Source organism: Crocuta crocuta, unplaced genomic scaffold, assembly GCF_008692635.1.
Source record: "Crocuta crocuta isolate KB4526 unplaced genomic scaffold, BGI_CrCroc_1.0 scaffold132, whole genome shotgun sequence".
In the NCBI taxonomy this organism is placed as follows: Eukaryota; Metazoa; Chordata; class Mammalia; order Carnivora; family Hyaenidae; genus Crocuta; species Crocuta crocuta.
The window spans coordinates 1525766-1543249 of record NW_027528611.1 but is presented as its reverse complement, the minus strand read 5'-3'; the positions used below and the strand labels follow the sequence as shown (position 1 = coordinate 1543249).

Below are 17484 nucleotides of genomic sequence, written 5' to 3'. Positions count from 1 at the left end.
CACCCACTGCTCAGCTGATTTGCCTCCTTCGTATAGACATGTGTTAGAGCCCGAGTCTCAGCACATCCCCTCTCTCGGTGCAGTGTTTCCATCCGGGGTCCAGAGTGTACACGTGCTTCACCCAGTGTTAAACTATCAGCATCCACTCAATTCTTCGACCTGAGTTAATATTCAACTTCTTGATTTGATGGCTTATTTAAAAAATCCTCAAAATACCAAGAGAATATTTAAGAGGGTCCCCTGGCTGGCTCATTCGGTAGAATGTGTGACTCTTAATTACTGGGTCGTGAGTTCAAGCCCCATGTTGGGTATGGAGCCTACTTTAAAAAAAAAAAAGAGTATTTAGGAAATATCAACCAGAAAAACACAGTAGTTAATCTCGGTATCCAAGATACGGCATATCACTCTGTTGGGTTCATCGTGTGCAATCTTGAGGTACACCTAGCCTCCAAAGAGGAAAACAACAGTAACCACGACCTCCTATGCAGTATTTTATTGGTGACCGAGTTTCTTACACATCTGCCTATTTGTTCTTGACAGTGGACCCTCTGAGGTGTGTACTATGGGCAATGGATTCTACATCCCCCTTTACAAAAGAGAAGCAGTCGTAGTGATGGGTCCAGAACACACAGTCTCAGCAGGTCTGCAGATGAGTAATTTGCCTCTTCTGGCTCATGGATGGATTTTTGACAGCAGATATTCTCAGTGTGTTGTTCCAGTTTTATTTTCTTTGATTTGAGCTCTTGCTCATTTCTGATTGTTCATTCAGTAAGTTTATAAGTACCCTTACTTTGAGATTGATGAAAGCCAACCACCTTACCACTGATTAATAATATGCTCACTGTAGAAAACACCAATAATTCAGAGACCTATAAAAATGAAATGAAATATCACCTATAATTCCACAGCCTAGCAATAAGCACTTTTAGCATTTTGATGTATTTTCTTTCTGGTCTTTTCTATGCATATGCTTTTTTTTTAATATAGAGATTATAAAAATATTTTTTTTGGTTCCTGTGTTCACTTTATTGAGATTGTTTTCTAATGTTACTAAATAGCCTGTGAGATGTGCTTTTCAGTGGCATTATAACATTTCATCTGGTGGCTGAACTAATTTCATCATTCCAGTTCTAGATGTTTATCCGGTTTTCAGTTTTTCACCAAAATAAGTAACACAACGATAAACTGTCTTAGATCCTCTTTGTTTGACCCTCTGGTTATTTTGTTAGGGTCAGAGATTACGAACCATTTTCGGGCTTACGGTATGTATGTTGCCAGCCTGTTTTCCAGAGGCTGTACAACACACCCTCACCTGCACTCTTAGATGACGGTCCCACCGCAGAGAATGCTCTTTAGATCTTTGCTGACTTGGCGGGTGGAAAATGGTATTTTGTGTGATGTCTTTTCTTCCTTTACTCTGTGTAAGACCAGTATTGAGAGTAATGCCTCAGTTAAAATCTTGCTCTTTTTCTGATGCTCATAGTAAGGACATTTTGATGAGCTGAGCTGTATGAGTTACCAGACTGTACTTATCAGTGTTAACAACAGTTATCTTTTAGAATAAGCATTGGGCTCATCTAGGGAGATGAGGTGGTTTATTAGACCACCCACCTCTACCCAAAGGGAAGAAAGAGCTCCTGGAAATGGGGAGATTCGCCTCTTCTGGGAAAGCCTTGTTTCCCCTCTAGTATCACTGTGCCTTGCTGGAGGAAACAGGCATTTAGTGATGTCTTTACTCCAGTGCATTTCAAGCCCCAGGTGTAAATGTACACAAGGTTTGGGATTTGAGGCATGCTAGACAAGACTGAGTTAGAAATGTCCCAGCCACATAGTCTGCAGGATCCAGAATAAGGGTCCGCAGATCTTAAAGGGGAGACCTAAAGAGGAAACAGGACAATAGGAATGATCTGCATGACTCCTAGGACTAAGCTCTCTTTCCTCAGTGAGTCAGTCTAGTGTTCCCCAAACTTTCATGATATGTCATCTTTATGTTTTTTTGCCAAAATCTGTCCTATTATTTTACTAAATGCATTTTTAAAAAACAACCTTTTAAAAAACTCAGTTAGATTTGTATATATGTGTGTGTGTGTGTATTTTTAAGATTTTATTTTTAAGTAATCGCTACACCCAACGTGGGACTCGAACTCACAACCCTGAGATCAAGAGTCGCACGCTCTACCAACTGATCCAGCCAGGCGACCCGCATTTATTTTTAAAGTAACCCTCATCACTTCTATAAATTAGAAGCGGGAAGCCAATTATCATTTGCCAAAAATAGAAAAAGTAACCTTAAAAGTAAATACAGTGAAACAACCAAAATTCTCTTATTAATAATAATTCTAAACTAGCTTATGTTGCTTGCAAACATGTTGATCCTGAGGCTGCCCTCTCATATTGAGATGGTCTCCTCCAGGCTAGCAGGAGGGCTTTAACAGAATGAAAAAGGAACATTTCATTCATTCTGGAACTTGATGTTTCATGCTGTATATGGACTGCCTAAAATTATCTCTGGTTCTGCCAGGAGTTCATGTCCTACTCTAAGGAATAGTTTAGGTTATGTTCCCATAGCAGATTAACTCTGGAGTCTCAGTGGATTGATGCAACAAAGGTTCATTCATTCATTTCTCATGCTACATGTCCAGAGTGGAGTTGAGTGGGAGTGGAGGGCAGGCCCTGCCCCACGCAGTCATTCTGCTTCCCAGGTGAGGGAGGTGCCTGGCCAGTTACCACAGTAGAAGAAAGCTTATATAGAGAGAACTCATACCTGTTCTTGTCTGCTTTGGCTCTGAAGTGATTACCTTACTTCTCTCCTTAGCTCATTGGCCAGGACTAGTCTTATAGCCTTGCCTAAATGCGGGGTGGGGGAGGAGGGGCATGGGAAATCTAGGGGAGCACATAGGGTAGTTGGTGAGCATTATTGTCTCTGCTCCGTTGGTCTCTGCAGCATAGCGCTGGTCTACATGCATCTAGATGAGGAATGGATACAGGTGTCTTTTGTTTGAAGAGGGTAAAGATTGTGTATCAGGTAGTTTGTCATACTGTTCATGTTAAGCCAGTGGAGGTGGTCACAGTGTCAGATCACTCCTTGGTAATGATGTCTCCTTTCTTAAAGCTTCATCAAGGAACGGTCAAAAGTCAACGCAGTTGCTTTGAAGAGTAAGAAGGCCTCCAGTTTCCATGAGTTTGCCCGGAATACCAGTGATGCTTGGGACATTGGTGATGATGAGGAAGAGGACTTTTCCTCCCCTTCCTTCCAAACTCTAAACTCAAAAGTTGCTCTGGCAACCGCAGCCCAAGTCCTAGAAAACCACAGCAAGCTGAGGGTGAAACCAGAGCGCTCCCAGTCAACGACATCCGATGTTCCTGCCAGCTACAAGGTCATAAAGTCCAGCAGTGACGCTCAGCTGTCCAGAAATTCCAGTAAGTCCATCCTGCTGCCTTCCACAGCCTTAGCCTTTTCAGCAGAGAGCACCTTAAATGATCAGCTTTTCTCTAGGGCATTGCTCAGATCTTCCATTGGATGATACATGGGAAAGCTCAAGGCTGAGTTACATCCGGGAGCCTAATGGGTCATAGACTGTGCTTGCTCCCCTTCCCCCCAACCCCTGCACTTTGATGGCTACTTGGAGCCTCACTTGCTGACACCCCATTTTTGCCTGCCATTCTCTTCTTCCTTTCCCTGTGGTGGGCTCCAGAACATTCGCTGTTTGGTTGCTTCACATTGCTTTGGGCCTGGTCAGGTTTAAGAATATTGACTAATGTATGTAAAGTTGTTAGTGGCTGGATTTCACAGACGTTTGGCACTGTTGTTTGGCCTACTCGGCCTTAGGGAGCAGTCAGTAGTATAAGGCTGGCTCTTTCCTGTTCCTGAGGGATGGAGCAACGTGTGCCCGAAGGCTCTGTGTCGCAGCCTCCTGCCCGTCAGGTGGGGCAGGGTGGGAGGAGACGCCCCTTCTGTTTCTTTTTGGAAAACTTCCTTTTCTGCAAGTGGTTGTGGTGATGGTGGTTTTATCAGATGTTTGGGGTGTCTCAGTGTATGCTTTTAAGTATCCATTGCTGTATGTAATTTTGCCTTAGAGGGTTTTATGGAAGCCAGTTATTCTGAGCCAGAGAGGGAAGTGTCATCATTCCAGTGAAAGTTAGAACGGCTGACTGGTAAAGGGTGAAGGGAAGTGGAAGAATGAGGGAAGGCAATGGAGGCTGGCATGTGTCTTGACTCGTGTTCTAAGAGAACAACTTCTGCAGTTTCAGAATAAGCACGTGGCCATGAACTTAGGCTGTAAGGCTTTTCAAATTATTCCACAGTCACTTCCCATCGCTGACTCAGGCTCCAGGTGGAACGTTCCATGCCGTGCCCACGTGGCCGTTCGGTGTTGATTGACCTTCGCTATAGGCTGTTGGAAGTGTCTGTGTGATGTGATTGAGGGTCTTCAAGGATCCCAAGTGTGAGGAAGCTGCCCCCCCCCAGTCCCGAGTGAAGGTGCTGCCCTTGTGTAGCCAGGACTTTCCAGAGCGTTCCCTTTATGAGTTTCCCTCCTNCCCACGTGGCCGTTCGGTGTTGATTGACCTTCGCTATAGGCTGTTGGAAGTGTCTGTGTGATGTGATTGAGGGTCTTCAAGGATCCCAAGTGTGAGGAAGCTGCCCCCCCCAGTCCTGAGTGAAGGTGCTGCCCTTGTGTAGCCAGGACTTTCCAGAGCATTCCCTTTANTTTTTTTTTTTTTTTTTTTTTGAGAGGATTTTTTTTTTCTTTATTTTTTGTTAAAAAATTTTTAATGTTTGTTTATTTTTGAGAGAGAGAGATACACACAGAGCATGAATGGGGGAGGGGCAGAGAGAGAGGGAGACACAGAATCTAAAGCAGGCTCTAGGCTCTGAGCTGTCAGCACAGAGCCAGACGTGAGGCTCAAATCCACGAACCGTGAGATCATGACCCGAGCTGAAGTGGGACGCTTAACCAACTGAGCCACGCAGGTGCCCCATCTTTCTTTATTTAAAAAAAAAAGTTTATTTGAGAGAGAGAGAGAGAGAGCATGCATACAAACGGGAGGGACAGAGAGAGAGGGAGAGAGAGAATCCTGAGCAGGCTTCGTGCTGTCAGCACACAGCCTGACTTGAGGCTTGATCTCACTGTGAGATCATGACCCGAGCCAAAATCAAGAGTCAGATGCTTAATTGACTGAGTCATGCAGGAACCCCTTATCATTTAATTCTTGTTGTGAGCCCTGCTTTTTTTTTTTTCTTAATGTTTGTTGATTTTTGAGAGAGGAGAGAGCATGAGTGGGGAAGAGGCAGAGAGAATGGGATAGGATCTAAAGCAGGCTCTATGCTGACAGCACAGATCCCAGAGTGGGGGTCGAACTCACGAACTTTGAGATCATGACATGAGCCAAAGTCAGATGCTTAACTTCAGCTGAGCCTCTCAGTTTCCTTGCGACTCCTGCTTTGGAAGGCCCAGATAGGTAAAGAATATAAAACAGTCATGGAAGGACAGTCAGAATTTAAAACTGAATTTACTTTGAGGTAGTAAAATAAATAAGGGTTTTGGAATCAGACAGACCTAAGGTGACATCTCAGGTCTCACTGGCAAATCACTTTTAACCTCTCTGAGCTGTAGTTTCTTCATCTCTAAAGTAGTAATAAATTCCTGCCGTATGTTGTAAGAATCAAATGAGATATCCTACGTAAATGTGACCAGCACAATGCCTTATACGTAGTCAGAGCTCAGTAAATATCAGTCCTACAGTGCCTGTTTCTCCTTCCTATCATCTGGGTTAGAAATGTCGAGAACCAGACATGTGGTTCTGCTGGAGTCTGTGTTCCTGTTATTTCAGTCATATCCCTGCAGAATTAAAAGCTGGCTCATCTTGGTGGGAAGTGTAGGAGCCCTGAGGAACCCATAACAGGGATGCCTGGGGCCGGAGCCTCTCACCTGGTGTGCGGGGCACATCGATGGGCCAGGAACAGCTTTGAGTTGGGCTGTGGGCCAGCTGCATGGGTCCTGGGCCTTCAGGCGAGCAGCCACCTGTTTTTACTACATGTGCTCTACTGTGTCCTCACTTCTTACGTGCTCTGCGATGTGGAAAGGGAAGGCCAACACTGCCTTAGACTGAGTTGCCCCCAAACTGAATATTAGGCATGAAGATACATCCCAGGTTGGGGTAGAAAGAAAACATTTGGTTTCCATCCAGAGTTGCCAAAAAAGTTGTCAAAGTTGCTCTGGCCTCTGGGGTCTCTGTTAGCACAGAAGGTGCCTTGGGGAGACGTGGTAAGAATGTAGCCCTTCCCCTGGCCCGATGCTCTCCACCCTCCCCCGCCCCCGCCCCGCTGCCCTCAGCGGGCGCCTTCAGGCAGTGCGCTGCTGCTTGGACGCCGTTCTGGTGGACAGGCCGCTACAGAACAGGCAGTTCAGGGTCCCTCCGTGTCCGTGCTCTCCATGCCACCTGTTCTCTTTCTCTTTCGTCATTGCAGGTGATACATGCCTGAGGAATCCACTCCACAAACAGCAGTCCCTCCCTCTCCGACCCATCATCCCCCTGGTTGCCCGCATCTCAGACCAGAATGCTTCTGGGGCGCCCCCGATGACTGTCCGGGAGAAAACCCGCCTAGAAAAATTTCGTCAGCTTCTCTCCAGCCACAACACCGACTTAGGTGAGTCTCCGTGAGCCCCTGGCAAGGTAGGCCCTCTTGGTGACTGCAGTTCTCAGGGACCTGGAAGCTACTGCTCTTTATTCTTCCCTCTTTTACTTTTCCAGCATCTCCTGATCTGGTGCCCATTGCAGTGACCTGCAGGTATTAAGTCAGAAGTATGTTACTAGAAATTAGGGACCAAATTAGGTGGGACTGGATTCTGCGGCCCGTAGACCATAGTGCAGCTGTTCTGGCTTTGGTCTCTCCCGCCTCGAGGCCACTCTGACTGAAATCCACACCCACAGCTCTTTCTTTGCCCCCCCCCACCCCCCCGAGTCTGACCTCTGAGCTGACCGCATCACTACCGCAGAGCCATGTCTTCGCCACTGTGCTGCTCAGGGCTGTCGTCCGGGGCTTTCTCCCTGTGCTTGTCGGTAGCCGCTGCTGCTGCTGGTGGTGGTGGTGGTGGTGGTGGTGGTGGTCTTTCTTGAATGGTGGGAGGACTCAGGCAGTGCTGGCTGAGGTTCGTCTTAGGGCATTTGTGGGAAGAGCTAATCCAATAAAGCCATCGTCCGTTTGCAGATGAACTGAGGAAGTGTAGCTGGCCGGGGGTTCCCAGGGAGGTTCGACCCGTAACTTGGAGACTCCTGTCGGTGAGTTCTGCCCACTGTGTAGAGAAGCGTGAGCCTCACACAGCCCTTCTTACCCACTGAGGTTAGTCCGGGCACATTCATCTCACTGCACAGACTCCTCGGCCCCACTGGGTGTGGCAGATCCGTGGGGCTGTCCTCTTATTCCTGCGCCTAAAGAAACACATCCTTGCGAATTATTCACGCAGATGGAGAAGAGAACAGCTTTCCCCTGTTGGTGGATTCCCACTTGCTCAGCGCCAGGGAGAAAGAGTGCGTTGGGGTGGGGTGGTCTCAGCACTTGTTTGGACAGGCTCCCACACTCCCTGGACTTCACTCCCTTCTCAGTAGGAATAAGCAGAGTGGTGGAAAGCAACTCTGCTGCTGTGAGGAGCTGAGAAATGGGCCTCCCTCGGGAGTTTGCACCGGCCCCGCTCTAAGGGCAGAGCACCGTGCCAGCTGCTGTGATGGGGACGCCCGGATTTCCTAGCCTGTCACATTCGTTCATTCATTCATGTAGCAAGGAATTATTGAGGGCCTGCTGTCTGCCAGGCGTGGTGCCAGCAGCTGTGGGGAAACACAGAAATGGATAAGGCCGGGTCCTGGCTCTGCAGGCCCTGGCTGGGGATGCATCACAGAATGTCTGTGAGAGGAAGGCTCTCTCTCCTGAACCTTCCCCGGGGCCCCCGCTGCCTCCGCCACTTCTAAGATGTTTGAATGCTGTTAAGAGTAGATATGGTCGTAGTTTCGGGAACGGGAGACTCAAGAATTGAGAGTGGGATCTAGACCCGGAGTGAGAAGGAAGGTTGGCCTGGAGCTTTGGCTAGGAGGGAGGCTGCCGCCGGAAGTTCTGGGTCTGCACGTTGTTGTAGCGGTCCGTGTCACAGGTTCCATTCAGCTTTCTAAGCTGGTAATTCTGAATATTACTGTGGATAGGAATGTGTGCCTGGCACAGACTTCCACGGCACACCCCTGGGATGCGTCACAGAGGTGGCCGTGGGGCTGGGATTCCCAGAAGGACTGCCTTGCACACCTGCGGTGCTGAGAGGCACCCGACTGGGGTCCAGTTGCCTCCCACCGACCTGGACTCACTGCTCTGCTGTGCCAGCTCTAGAGCGCCCCCCAGCGGCATGTGCGGCAAACGCGGCTCAGGGCCGCGGGAGTGCGCCTGACCTGGGAAAGCTGGCCTGGCTTCCTCTGCCCACCTGTGGGTCTGGTTGAAGGAGGAGAGAGCAGGCGCTGGGTGGCCGGACCCAAAAAGGGAGGAGGATCCGTGTCCTCCTGGCACTTGTCCTTCCGCCCCTTTGACAGTTCCCAAGCCACTCCTCAGGCTAAGATAGAAATGAAGGACTCGTGTACCCAGCATGTGTCCCCGTCTGACCCCAGTCCTGTCTGTAGGGCTACCTCCCAGCAAACACCGAGAGGAGGAAGTTGACCCTGCAGCGGAAGCGGGAAGAGTATTTTGGCTTCATTGAGCAGTATTACGACTCTCGAAATGAGGAACATCACCAGGACACCTACCGGCAGGTACACTCATCACCTTGTTGCTGGCGAGTCATAATTGTCTGTGTCCCCAGGAGAGCGATCATAGTGCAGGTTCCGCGTCTTCAGGCTGTGGTGTGCTGGTTATGAATTAAACGGATCCCAGAACTGCTTCCTCTCTTTCTAACGAGTAGCTCCGGTTTTAGCCATTTTAAAGAGTTTTTTTTTTTTTTTTTGCATTGATCAGTGGCAGTGCTTCTCCAACTTCAACGTGTGTACACATCATCCAGGGTCTTGATAAAATCCCACCCAAGCGTTAGGATAAAATGCGGATTCTGATTCAGTGGGTCTGGGGTGAGATCTTTACTTCTGACGAGCTCCCAGGTGGTGTCAATGCTACTGGGCCCCAGAGCGCAAGTAGTAAGGGTCCCGGGGCACAGAGTGGAAGATGAGCTCACTCGGGGGTGGTCTAGTCCCTCTGGATGGTTAGTGTGTCCACCTGGCAGCTAGTGCCGTTTCAGCACCTGTGTCTGTCCGTCTGTCAGCAGGAGCAGTCATTCCCAGCAGGCTTGGCAGGCACTGTTCGTCACCGTCACAGTGGTTTCCCCCACCCCTGCCTGCCAAAATAGGAGGGGAGGAAGAAGAGGGGTGAGGGGGAAAAGCCCAGCTTGCCAGCAGCTGCCTTCAGTAAGCCTCAAGAGCCAGAGGAGCCACCGCTTCTGCTGCCACCACAGCCCTTGGGCTCGTTAGGGCTCTGAGAGATCTGGAAGCTGAAACCAGCTGTCGTGACCGCTTTGGTGACAGTGCCAGTTACTGAAGACCAGCTCCCGCTGGTTCCCTATCCGGTCACGTGTCTGCCACTTTCAGAGCTCTCACCGCTCTTGGGGACTGTTGATGCGTAAGACTCTGAAAGAGGGGCGCACGTTTTGATCGTGCCTGTTGAGTAAGTACCAGCCCAGAGTGGAACAGACTCCAGGGCGATTCTCTTAAGTCATGGGTTCTCTCTCTTAGGTCGTGAAGCCCATTGCTATTCGATGTAAGTGGTGTATCTAGGGAGGTTTCCTCAGTTCCAATAAGCCACTGGTGTCATGGAAACGTATTCTGGATGGACGGGCAGGTTTAACTAGACTCTCTTGGTACATCCGTCAGTTCTTTCTAAAGATACCAGGCTGTCACTCTTACCCCCTTGATTCGCAGTTCTTAAGAAAATGACTTCTCAAAAGAACAAACTGGCATTTGTGTTTTAGACATGACTTCTCTTTTTCAGATTCACATCGACATTCCGAGGACAAATCCTCTCATTCCATTGTTCCAGCAGCCGCTTGTGCAGGAGGTGAGGGAAATACTTTCCGTTCTCGGCCCTTCTCCCCTTGTACCTCCATAGCACCTCTTCTGTGTGCATGGGCCCTGGCCCTTCCCCCGGCCGTGGGCAGGCATGCGGCTAATAGTGGGGGCACTTCCTTTCGGATACAGAGCTGTGGTCCCTGCCCAGCTCTTTCTTGTGCATTCTCATTTGTTCTCAACAAATCTATGGGCCAGGTCACACTTTGAGAGGCTAAGGGACTTATCCAGGGCTTTAAAGCTCCACTGTAACAGGATGAAGACTAGAGCTTATACCTCAGAATCCCTAGTCCTGTGTTTGCCCTGCTTTATCAAGCCGGGCTAGTGATGGTTTGTTTGTTTTGTGGTAAGTATACATAACATGAAATGTCCCATTTTAACCCTTTTGAAGTGCATGGTTCAGTGGCATCAAGTGCATTCACACTGTGGTATGACCACCACCCGTCTTTTATGACTTTTTTCATCTTCCCAAACTGAACCTTTGTACCCATTAAGTAATAATTCTGGGGGTGCCTGAGTGGCTCAGTCAATTGAGCGTCTGACGCTTGATTTCAGCTCAGATCGTGATCCCAGGGTCATGGGATTGAGCCCCGCATTGGGCTCTGAGCTGACATTGGGGAACCTGCTTGGGATTCTCTCTCTCCTTCTCTCTGCCCCTTCCCTCCTCTCTCAAAATAAATAAACAAACATTAAAAAAATAATAAAAATTCTCCATCCTCAGCAACTACCATCCTACTTTCTGTCTCTATGAATTTGAATATTTCAGGTACTTCAAACAAGTAGGACCATATGATGTTTGTCCTTGTGTAACTGGCTTATTTCACTTGGCGTAAAAATATCTTCAGAGTTCATCCGCGTTGTAACGTGTGTCAGAATTTCCTTCCTTTTAAAACCGAGTAATATTCCTTATGTGTGTGTCACACACAGTGTTCACCCACTCTGTCCTCTGCCTGTGGGCACTTGGGTTGCTTCCACTTCGGGTATTATGTCTCTTTGAGTCCCTGTTTGAAATCCTCCCCAGAGTACACCCAGAAGTAGAATTAGGTGTGATACTGTGAAACCTGACAAGTCCGTGAAGCACAGGGAAGGTCTCAGTGGGACCCATCTTTTGACGCAAGCAGTAATTATAACCTCCTTGGGATTAGGGATTTCCTTAGCAGCTTCACAGTAGCTAGGATGTTGGGCGTAAGTGCTCTCTGAACACTGTTTTCAGTGCTCCTTGGAATAGAGAGGGTGGTGGTAAAAATGCTCAAAATAATTTCTATTTGACTATAGATCATAATCATTATTCTGTTTAAATACAGATTTCCACTGGTGGGATCCCTCATGACTTACCATTAGCATTAAGAAGATTTTAGGGGGAGGGGTGGCTGGGTGGCTTAGTCGGTTAAGCGTCCGACTTTCGCTTAGGTCATGATCTCGCGGTTCATGGGTTCGAGCCCCGTGTCGGGCTCTGTGCTGACTGCCAGCTCAGAGCCTGGAGCCTGTTTCAGTCTGTGACTCCCTCTCTCTCTGACCCTCCCCTGCTCACGCTGTCTCTCTCTCTCTCTCTCTCCTAGAAATAAATAAAAAACATTAAAAAAATTAAAAAAAAAAGATTTTAGGGGGTGACAGTGTTATTTTAACTCTGAGATTCAGCTCAAAGGAAGCTAAAGACCCACTGAGGATCACTTTGTGCCTCCCATTGTTTCCCCATGGCTCAGCCCTGCTTATTCCTCACTTTTACTTGGAGATGTTCGGATACTTCTCTTTTCCCCGTGCATGCTTACCGTAAACTTGGAGACAGGGAATGCGGTTTGTTTAACATGCTTCTAGTAGTAGAAGCTGAATACAAAGAAGGGGACTGAAACAACATTCTTTCCACTTTGGCTTGAATCGTCTTTGCTTCTAGCTGGCTATAGTCGTCTCAAAGAGTATTCCTTAAAATGCCCACCAGGGAGCCGAGAACTCAGCAACACTGAGTACTGAAAGGCTTGCTTTGCATATCTGAAAGGTACTTGAGAATTGACTTCAGTAAGGCAGAACTACCCAAGTACAAGAGGTATAAGAAAAACCTTCAGGGATCATCCTTTCCCCTCTTCTGCACAAGGCGAGATTATCCCAGGCTGTTTTCCTGTCCTGGAGGTGCCACGGTCTCCCCAGGCCTGGTGCTGGTTTCCATGTCTGTGGCTCTTCACAAAACGTGAGCACCTGCGTCGTGCCCTCTTTACTAGGGAGAGATAGTCACAGGACTCCTGATCATGAACTGCTGGCCTCCGTGCACCTGGCCACTGTCGAAACCAGTCCGTGAGGACCTGTATTTTCACAAGGAGCTGACAGTGTGGAGCAGAAGCCCTGGGATTCTCTCTCTCCTCCTGTCTCTGCCCCTCCCCTCCTCTCTCAGAGCTAACAGAGATGTCCAGATAGACCCCGACCACAGGAGGCAGGGCAGGGGCTCCTTGAGATCTTTCTGAGTGTGGTGGGTCTAGCCTGAGCTTGGGCTTCTGTTTCAGGGGAGGGGGGAAAGAATGCGAGAGGGCCCCCGTTAAAGTGTTGGGCCTAGCACTCATGAGGATGTCACGCCTTTCCCTCGGCCGGACAGCAAGTGGGCAGGCCTAGTGGAGGCAGAGGCCAGCTTGCGACCAGGCACGGCTTTGTGCTCACTGCCTGGAGGGGCAGGGGTGTTGACAATGGGCGTGTTTCTCCGCTCCCTCTGCTAGCAGGAAGGCAGGCTCACCACGGGGCTGGAAACATCCTTTATCACATCTCTAGATTCTCTACTTCTCTCCGAGGCTAGCTCACCGACTAGCATTTCCTCCCTGTTTTCTCCCTGGGGGATTTTCTTCCTCGCACCTGACCACTAAGAAGGCCTCTTCAGCCTGCCCCCCAGAGCCCATGTGTGTGTGGTAGAGGCCCTCTCTTCTCCTGTGCCCCTGCACGTGGTCACCACCAGTTCTGCCGGCCCTCTGGTGCGGCTCACAGAGACATGAGGCAGCCCAGTCAAAGCCAGTGTCAGGGATGTGTTGGACTCAGGGGTTTGGTCACCAGGGTGAAGCCCGGGGATGAATCGTATCAGAGACGACGGGGCAGGGGGTGCGGACAGCTGAGAGGGCCTAATGAAGGCAGAGGGAGTGTAGCTGAGTGGGGCAGGACCAGACTCTGAAAAGGGACCCTAAAGATCTTTTCCTTCTCCCCAGTCTAGGTGTCTGGTCTCTTGTGGCTAATATACTTAACATCCAGCGGCTTTTCCATGGAGGCCCATGCTGATGTCTCTTTTCTCAGATTCCCAGCTGTAGGATTTGGCTTATTTGCTTTCCTTTCCCCAGCAAATGTCTGGGTTGCATCCTGATACACAAAGTGACTTCCTGTGTTGACAGTGTATCATACATAGTTCTCAGTCAGGCTGGGCTAGGAGTAAATCTAGGTCCAAGTTTTCCTCTGTTGCAGGGGGAGGAAAGGAGAGCGTGGTAGAGAAGGTGTTTCCTCTCCACATCCTGTGATGATAAAAAAGATCTGGAAAAGGTAGCAGAACTTAGATGGTCTACCATCTTGCTTCTGGCAATCAAGAAGCTGTTATCTTCAAATGAGAGTGTGGTGGCCTGGGTTAGGGACATCCGTAAGCAGACCTCTTCCTAAGCCCTTTGTGTCCCTGTCCCATTTTCCCCATTTTATATCACAGCGACTGGATACTGAAAAGAGACACAAAGGCAAGAACTGTCTACCCCTGCTTAAACCCAACCAGCCTCTCAGAAACTTTCTGCATTTATAAACTCCCTTTGTCCCACAGCAGCTTTAGAATTTTCCTAAAAATTTGGCAGCGTCCCTGAAGCAAATTGTGACGTAGGAAATGGAGGAAAGGAGTGTATCCCTGTAATTTAACAGCCCTGTCTTCTCTTTCATTTTCCTAGATCTTCGAAAGAATTCTGTTTATTTGGGCCATCCGACACCCTGCCAGTGGGTATGTCCAGGGAATTAATGACCTGGTCACTCCGTTCTTTGTCGTCTTCCTCTCAGAATATGTGGGTAAGAAGCATGAGTACCAAGCTGAACGAACTATTGCTCTTTCTTATCTGCGGTCTGTTTGTTTCTCCCAAGGGTGCGGGTAGGCAAGTCTTGCTAAAAAAGAGGTAGTGGCCTTTGAATACACTGTTGTGACTGTTTAGCTAACCCTGTTTTGACAGCAAAAGCAGCCTGGAATTTACCTCTAGATATGGCCACAGATGTCACCCAAAAAGGACCCACTTTGTCACAGGATGACCAAATTGATACTTTTTTGTTCTGCCGTAAACAGATGGTTTGAGGCTTAACAAAGGTCCTTTTTAGGATTATTTTGAGCTCATCGCAGACCCAGGCCCTCATCCACGGCACCTGGAATGTTAGATTGTACATCGGCCTCCACACTTCAGTTCGCATGCTGTGTGTCAGCGGCAGGTGACAGGCGGCGGCGCCAGAGTCGACTCACGTTGGAGGCCCTGGAACCGGCCGGGGACAGCTCCGGGACCTTGATTCCTCCCCTCCTTGTCACCTCTAATCCCACTGGGTTCTTGTCACTTTGCAGAGGATGATTAGATACCGGGGTGGCCGTTAGGGTTTCTCACAGCCCCAGCTGCCTCCTCTGGCCAGGCCTGACTTAGGCAGAGTCTGAAAAGGGGTTGAGGAGCCTCCCCTTCTCCCTTTGGTTTCTTTAACCGCTCGTGCTTAGAGAGTCACAAGAAAACCCACCTGTCCTGTTTGCTTGCTCAGTTAAGGAGAAGCCCACGTGGGAAGCAGACATTGGAGGGGCCCCAGAACACCGTCCGTCCAGCCCCTCATCTCACCCATGGGTTGTGAGATGCCCTGTCTCCTTATTGGTGGCAGTGCGAAGACTAGAACCCTTTCTGCAGACTCTGAAGGTGCTGGGTTATTGCGGGCGTTGGCGGGGCGCCAGTGCAGGAGGGGAGGAGGGGCATGAGAAGTAGCCCAGAGTGGAGCCCCTCGGAGGGGAAGGGCGTAAAAACTGTCTCACTTGATCTGTCCCATTCATTGTTTCCTCATGGAGCTCCATGGATGGCGTTTTGGTCTTTGATGAGGCAGTCTCGGAAAAGTAAGGCAACTAAATGACACCATCCCTCGTTCCCTTTAGTGGCAGCAAGCTGGGCAGGACTGGGAGTAAGGTCTCTCTTGCCCACTCTATCAGGGCATCTTAAGCGAAAGAAAGATTAGCTAGAATGTAGCTACCAAAAGCATATAAATAAAGCTTTTGCTGGAGGACTTTTCATTTTCCCTTTCACATTCATAGGTCAGCTTTGGAGGCAGCTTATATTCTGTGTGTTTAACTTTGTTAAGAGCAGTGCAGCTAATCTATCGTGATTTGGGGGTTGCTACCTTGCAACAGTACTCTTCTAAAATAGTATTAAAGGATGAGCCTAGGAACGTAGTAATCCACTCACTTAATCTACACTTGAAGTGGAAATGCTGGCGTGGAATCTCGGTAGCAGAATCACGCCGGTTGAAAGTAACCCTCAGCAGTTGCCGTGTCTAATTGGATACTTAATCATCTCGTTAGCTGCCATTTATGTTATATACCAAATTTTCCTTTGCTTTCTGTAGGCACAACTCTGTCGGTCCCACCAAGGAAGATTGTGTCTTCCTTTGGTAGATACGCCCGCATTCTGATCTTGGCGTTCGGCAGCCTCACCTGCTGACCCACGGTGTTCATGTAGTAAAGCGTGGGCTCCTCCGCCCTCCGCCCTCCGCCCTGCCTTGGAAAGTCAGTCTTGGCAAGGCCGTACCCAGTTTTACTTCTGCCACAGACTTCAGAAGGGCCTTGGGACCTCTTCCTACACTGAGGAAGGAGGGGTCCATTCGTTTTTTGTTTTTTTTTTTTAACAAAAACTTTTATTAGGTTAAGTTTTAAACAGATGTAAAAGTAGAAAAAATAATACCATAAATCTCCATATATCTCGCACCCAGCCTCACCAGCCAGTCTTGTTTCATCTATACCTCTATCCGTTCTCTCCACCCTGTCTTCTTTGTGGATTATTGGGAAGCAATATTAGAAATCACATCATTTCATCATAAATGTTTCTGTGTGTCTCTCTAGAAGACGGGGATTAAAGAAACCCACAGCCATAATGCAGTTGTTACATCTAAAATGTAATATCTCCTTAGTTTAATCCCATGTATAATCAACATACACATTTTTCTGATTCTCGTAAATATATTTAGTAGTTTGTTTGACTTGGGGGGCAGATTGGGTCCACACATTCCAGTTAGTTGATGTGTCTCCTAAATCTTATTCTGTCAGTTCCCATCCCTCTCTTTTCCTTAGGAGTTTGTAGCTTTAGCCCTTGTTTTTCTGATTTTCAGCCTAGGGCCTTGCCACGCCAACCAGGGATAACAATGGCGGTTAAAGCACTTCACCATTTTGCAGAGCACTTTGACATACAAGATTTCATTCAGTAGGCCCTAGTACCTCTTTAGGGTAGACGTACACCTCATTTTACAGGTGAGAAGTCCAAGGCTTAAGGATTTAATAAGCTTTCCAGACTCAGATCTAGGTCTTATGACCATAATTCCTGTCCTCGTCCTCTCTATATGACTTGGTGCTGCTTCAACTTAGATCCCTGTTCTCAGACTTCTTAATGTCTATTTATTTTTGAGAGAGACAGACCATGAGTGAGGGAGGGGTAGAGAGAGAGTTAGACACAGAATTGGAAGCAGGCTCTAGGCTGTCAGCACAGAGTGCGACACGGGGCCTGAACTCATGAACCACAAGATCATGACCTGAACTGAAGTCAGACGCTTAACCTGCTGAGCTACCCGGGCGACACTCCTCTGTTCTCAGACTTCTACTGGCTCCCTCTCCTCCATTCTCTGTTCCAAAGCAGGCTGTACATTTCTTACTGCTCCTTGCCTTTAAAAAAAAAAAAAATGCAGTAGAAAGTACATACTTGTTAAAAAAAATCAAAACAATATAGAAATGTTATTACCTCCCTTTCCTCCCACTCTGATCTGGTGTCTGTTCTTCCAGACCTTTCCCTGTGTGTACTGCACACATTCTTTTTCTTCATTGTGTTCAGAAAAAGATGGGTTTAAACAATTCATACTTTTCTTTCTTTTAAAGATTTTATTGTGGGGGGGGGTGCCGCCTGGCTGGCTCAGTGATAGAGTGTCTGACTCTTGGTCTTAGGGTCGTGGGTTTGAGCCCCATGTTGGGCATGGAGCTTATTTAAGATTTAAAAAAATTTTTTTTTTAAGGATTTAATTTTTATGTAATCTCTACACCCAATGTGCTCGAACTCACAACCCTGAGATCAAGAANTGACTAAGCCACCCAGGCGCCCCGAGATTTGTTTCCGTAATAAGGCTTTACTACAGTTTATTTAACAATTCTTCTAGAGAAGGACATTTAAGTTGTCTAAAGTTTTTAGCTATTATAAATAA

The 17484-nt window shown here is 48.1% G+C and overlaps 1 protein-coding gene across 2 annotated transcripts in view; it reads left to right on the top strand.

The window, feature by feature from the left end:
• TBC1D22B (TBC1 domain family member 22B) overlaps positions 1 to 17484 on the top strand; it is a 76364-nt gene that overhangs the window by 21780 nt on the left and 37100 nt on the right. For both annotated transcript variants that reach the window (XM_077754876.1, XM_077754875.1), the window contains exons 3-8: positions 3113 to 3420; positions 6470 to 6649; positions 7211 to 7281; positions 8656 to 8784; positions 10007 to 10072; positions 13968 to 14082. In XM_077754876.1, coding sequence (XP_077611002.1) covers positions 3113 to 3420; positions 6470 to 6649; positions 7211 to 7281; positions 8656 to 8784; positions 10007 to 10072; positions 13968 to 14082 — 869 coding nt within the window. The remainder of the gene's footprint in view (positions 1 to 3112; positions 3421 to 6469; positions 6650 to 7210; positions 7282 to 8655; positions 8785 to 10006; positions 10073 to 13967; positions 14083 to 17484) is intronic.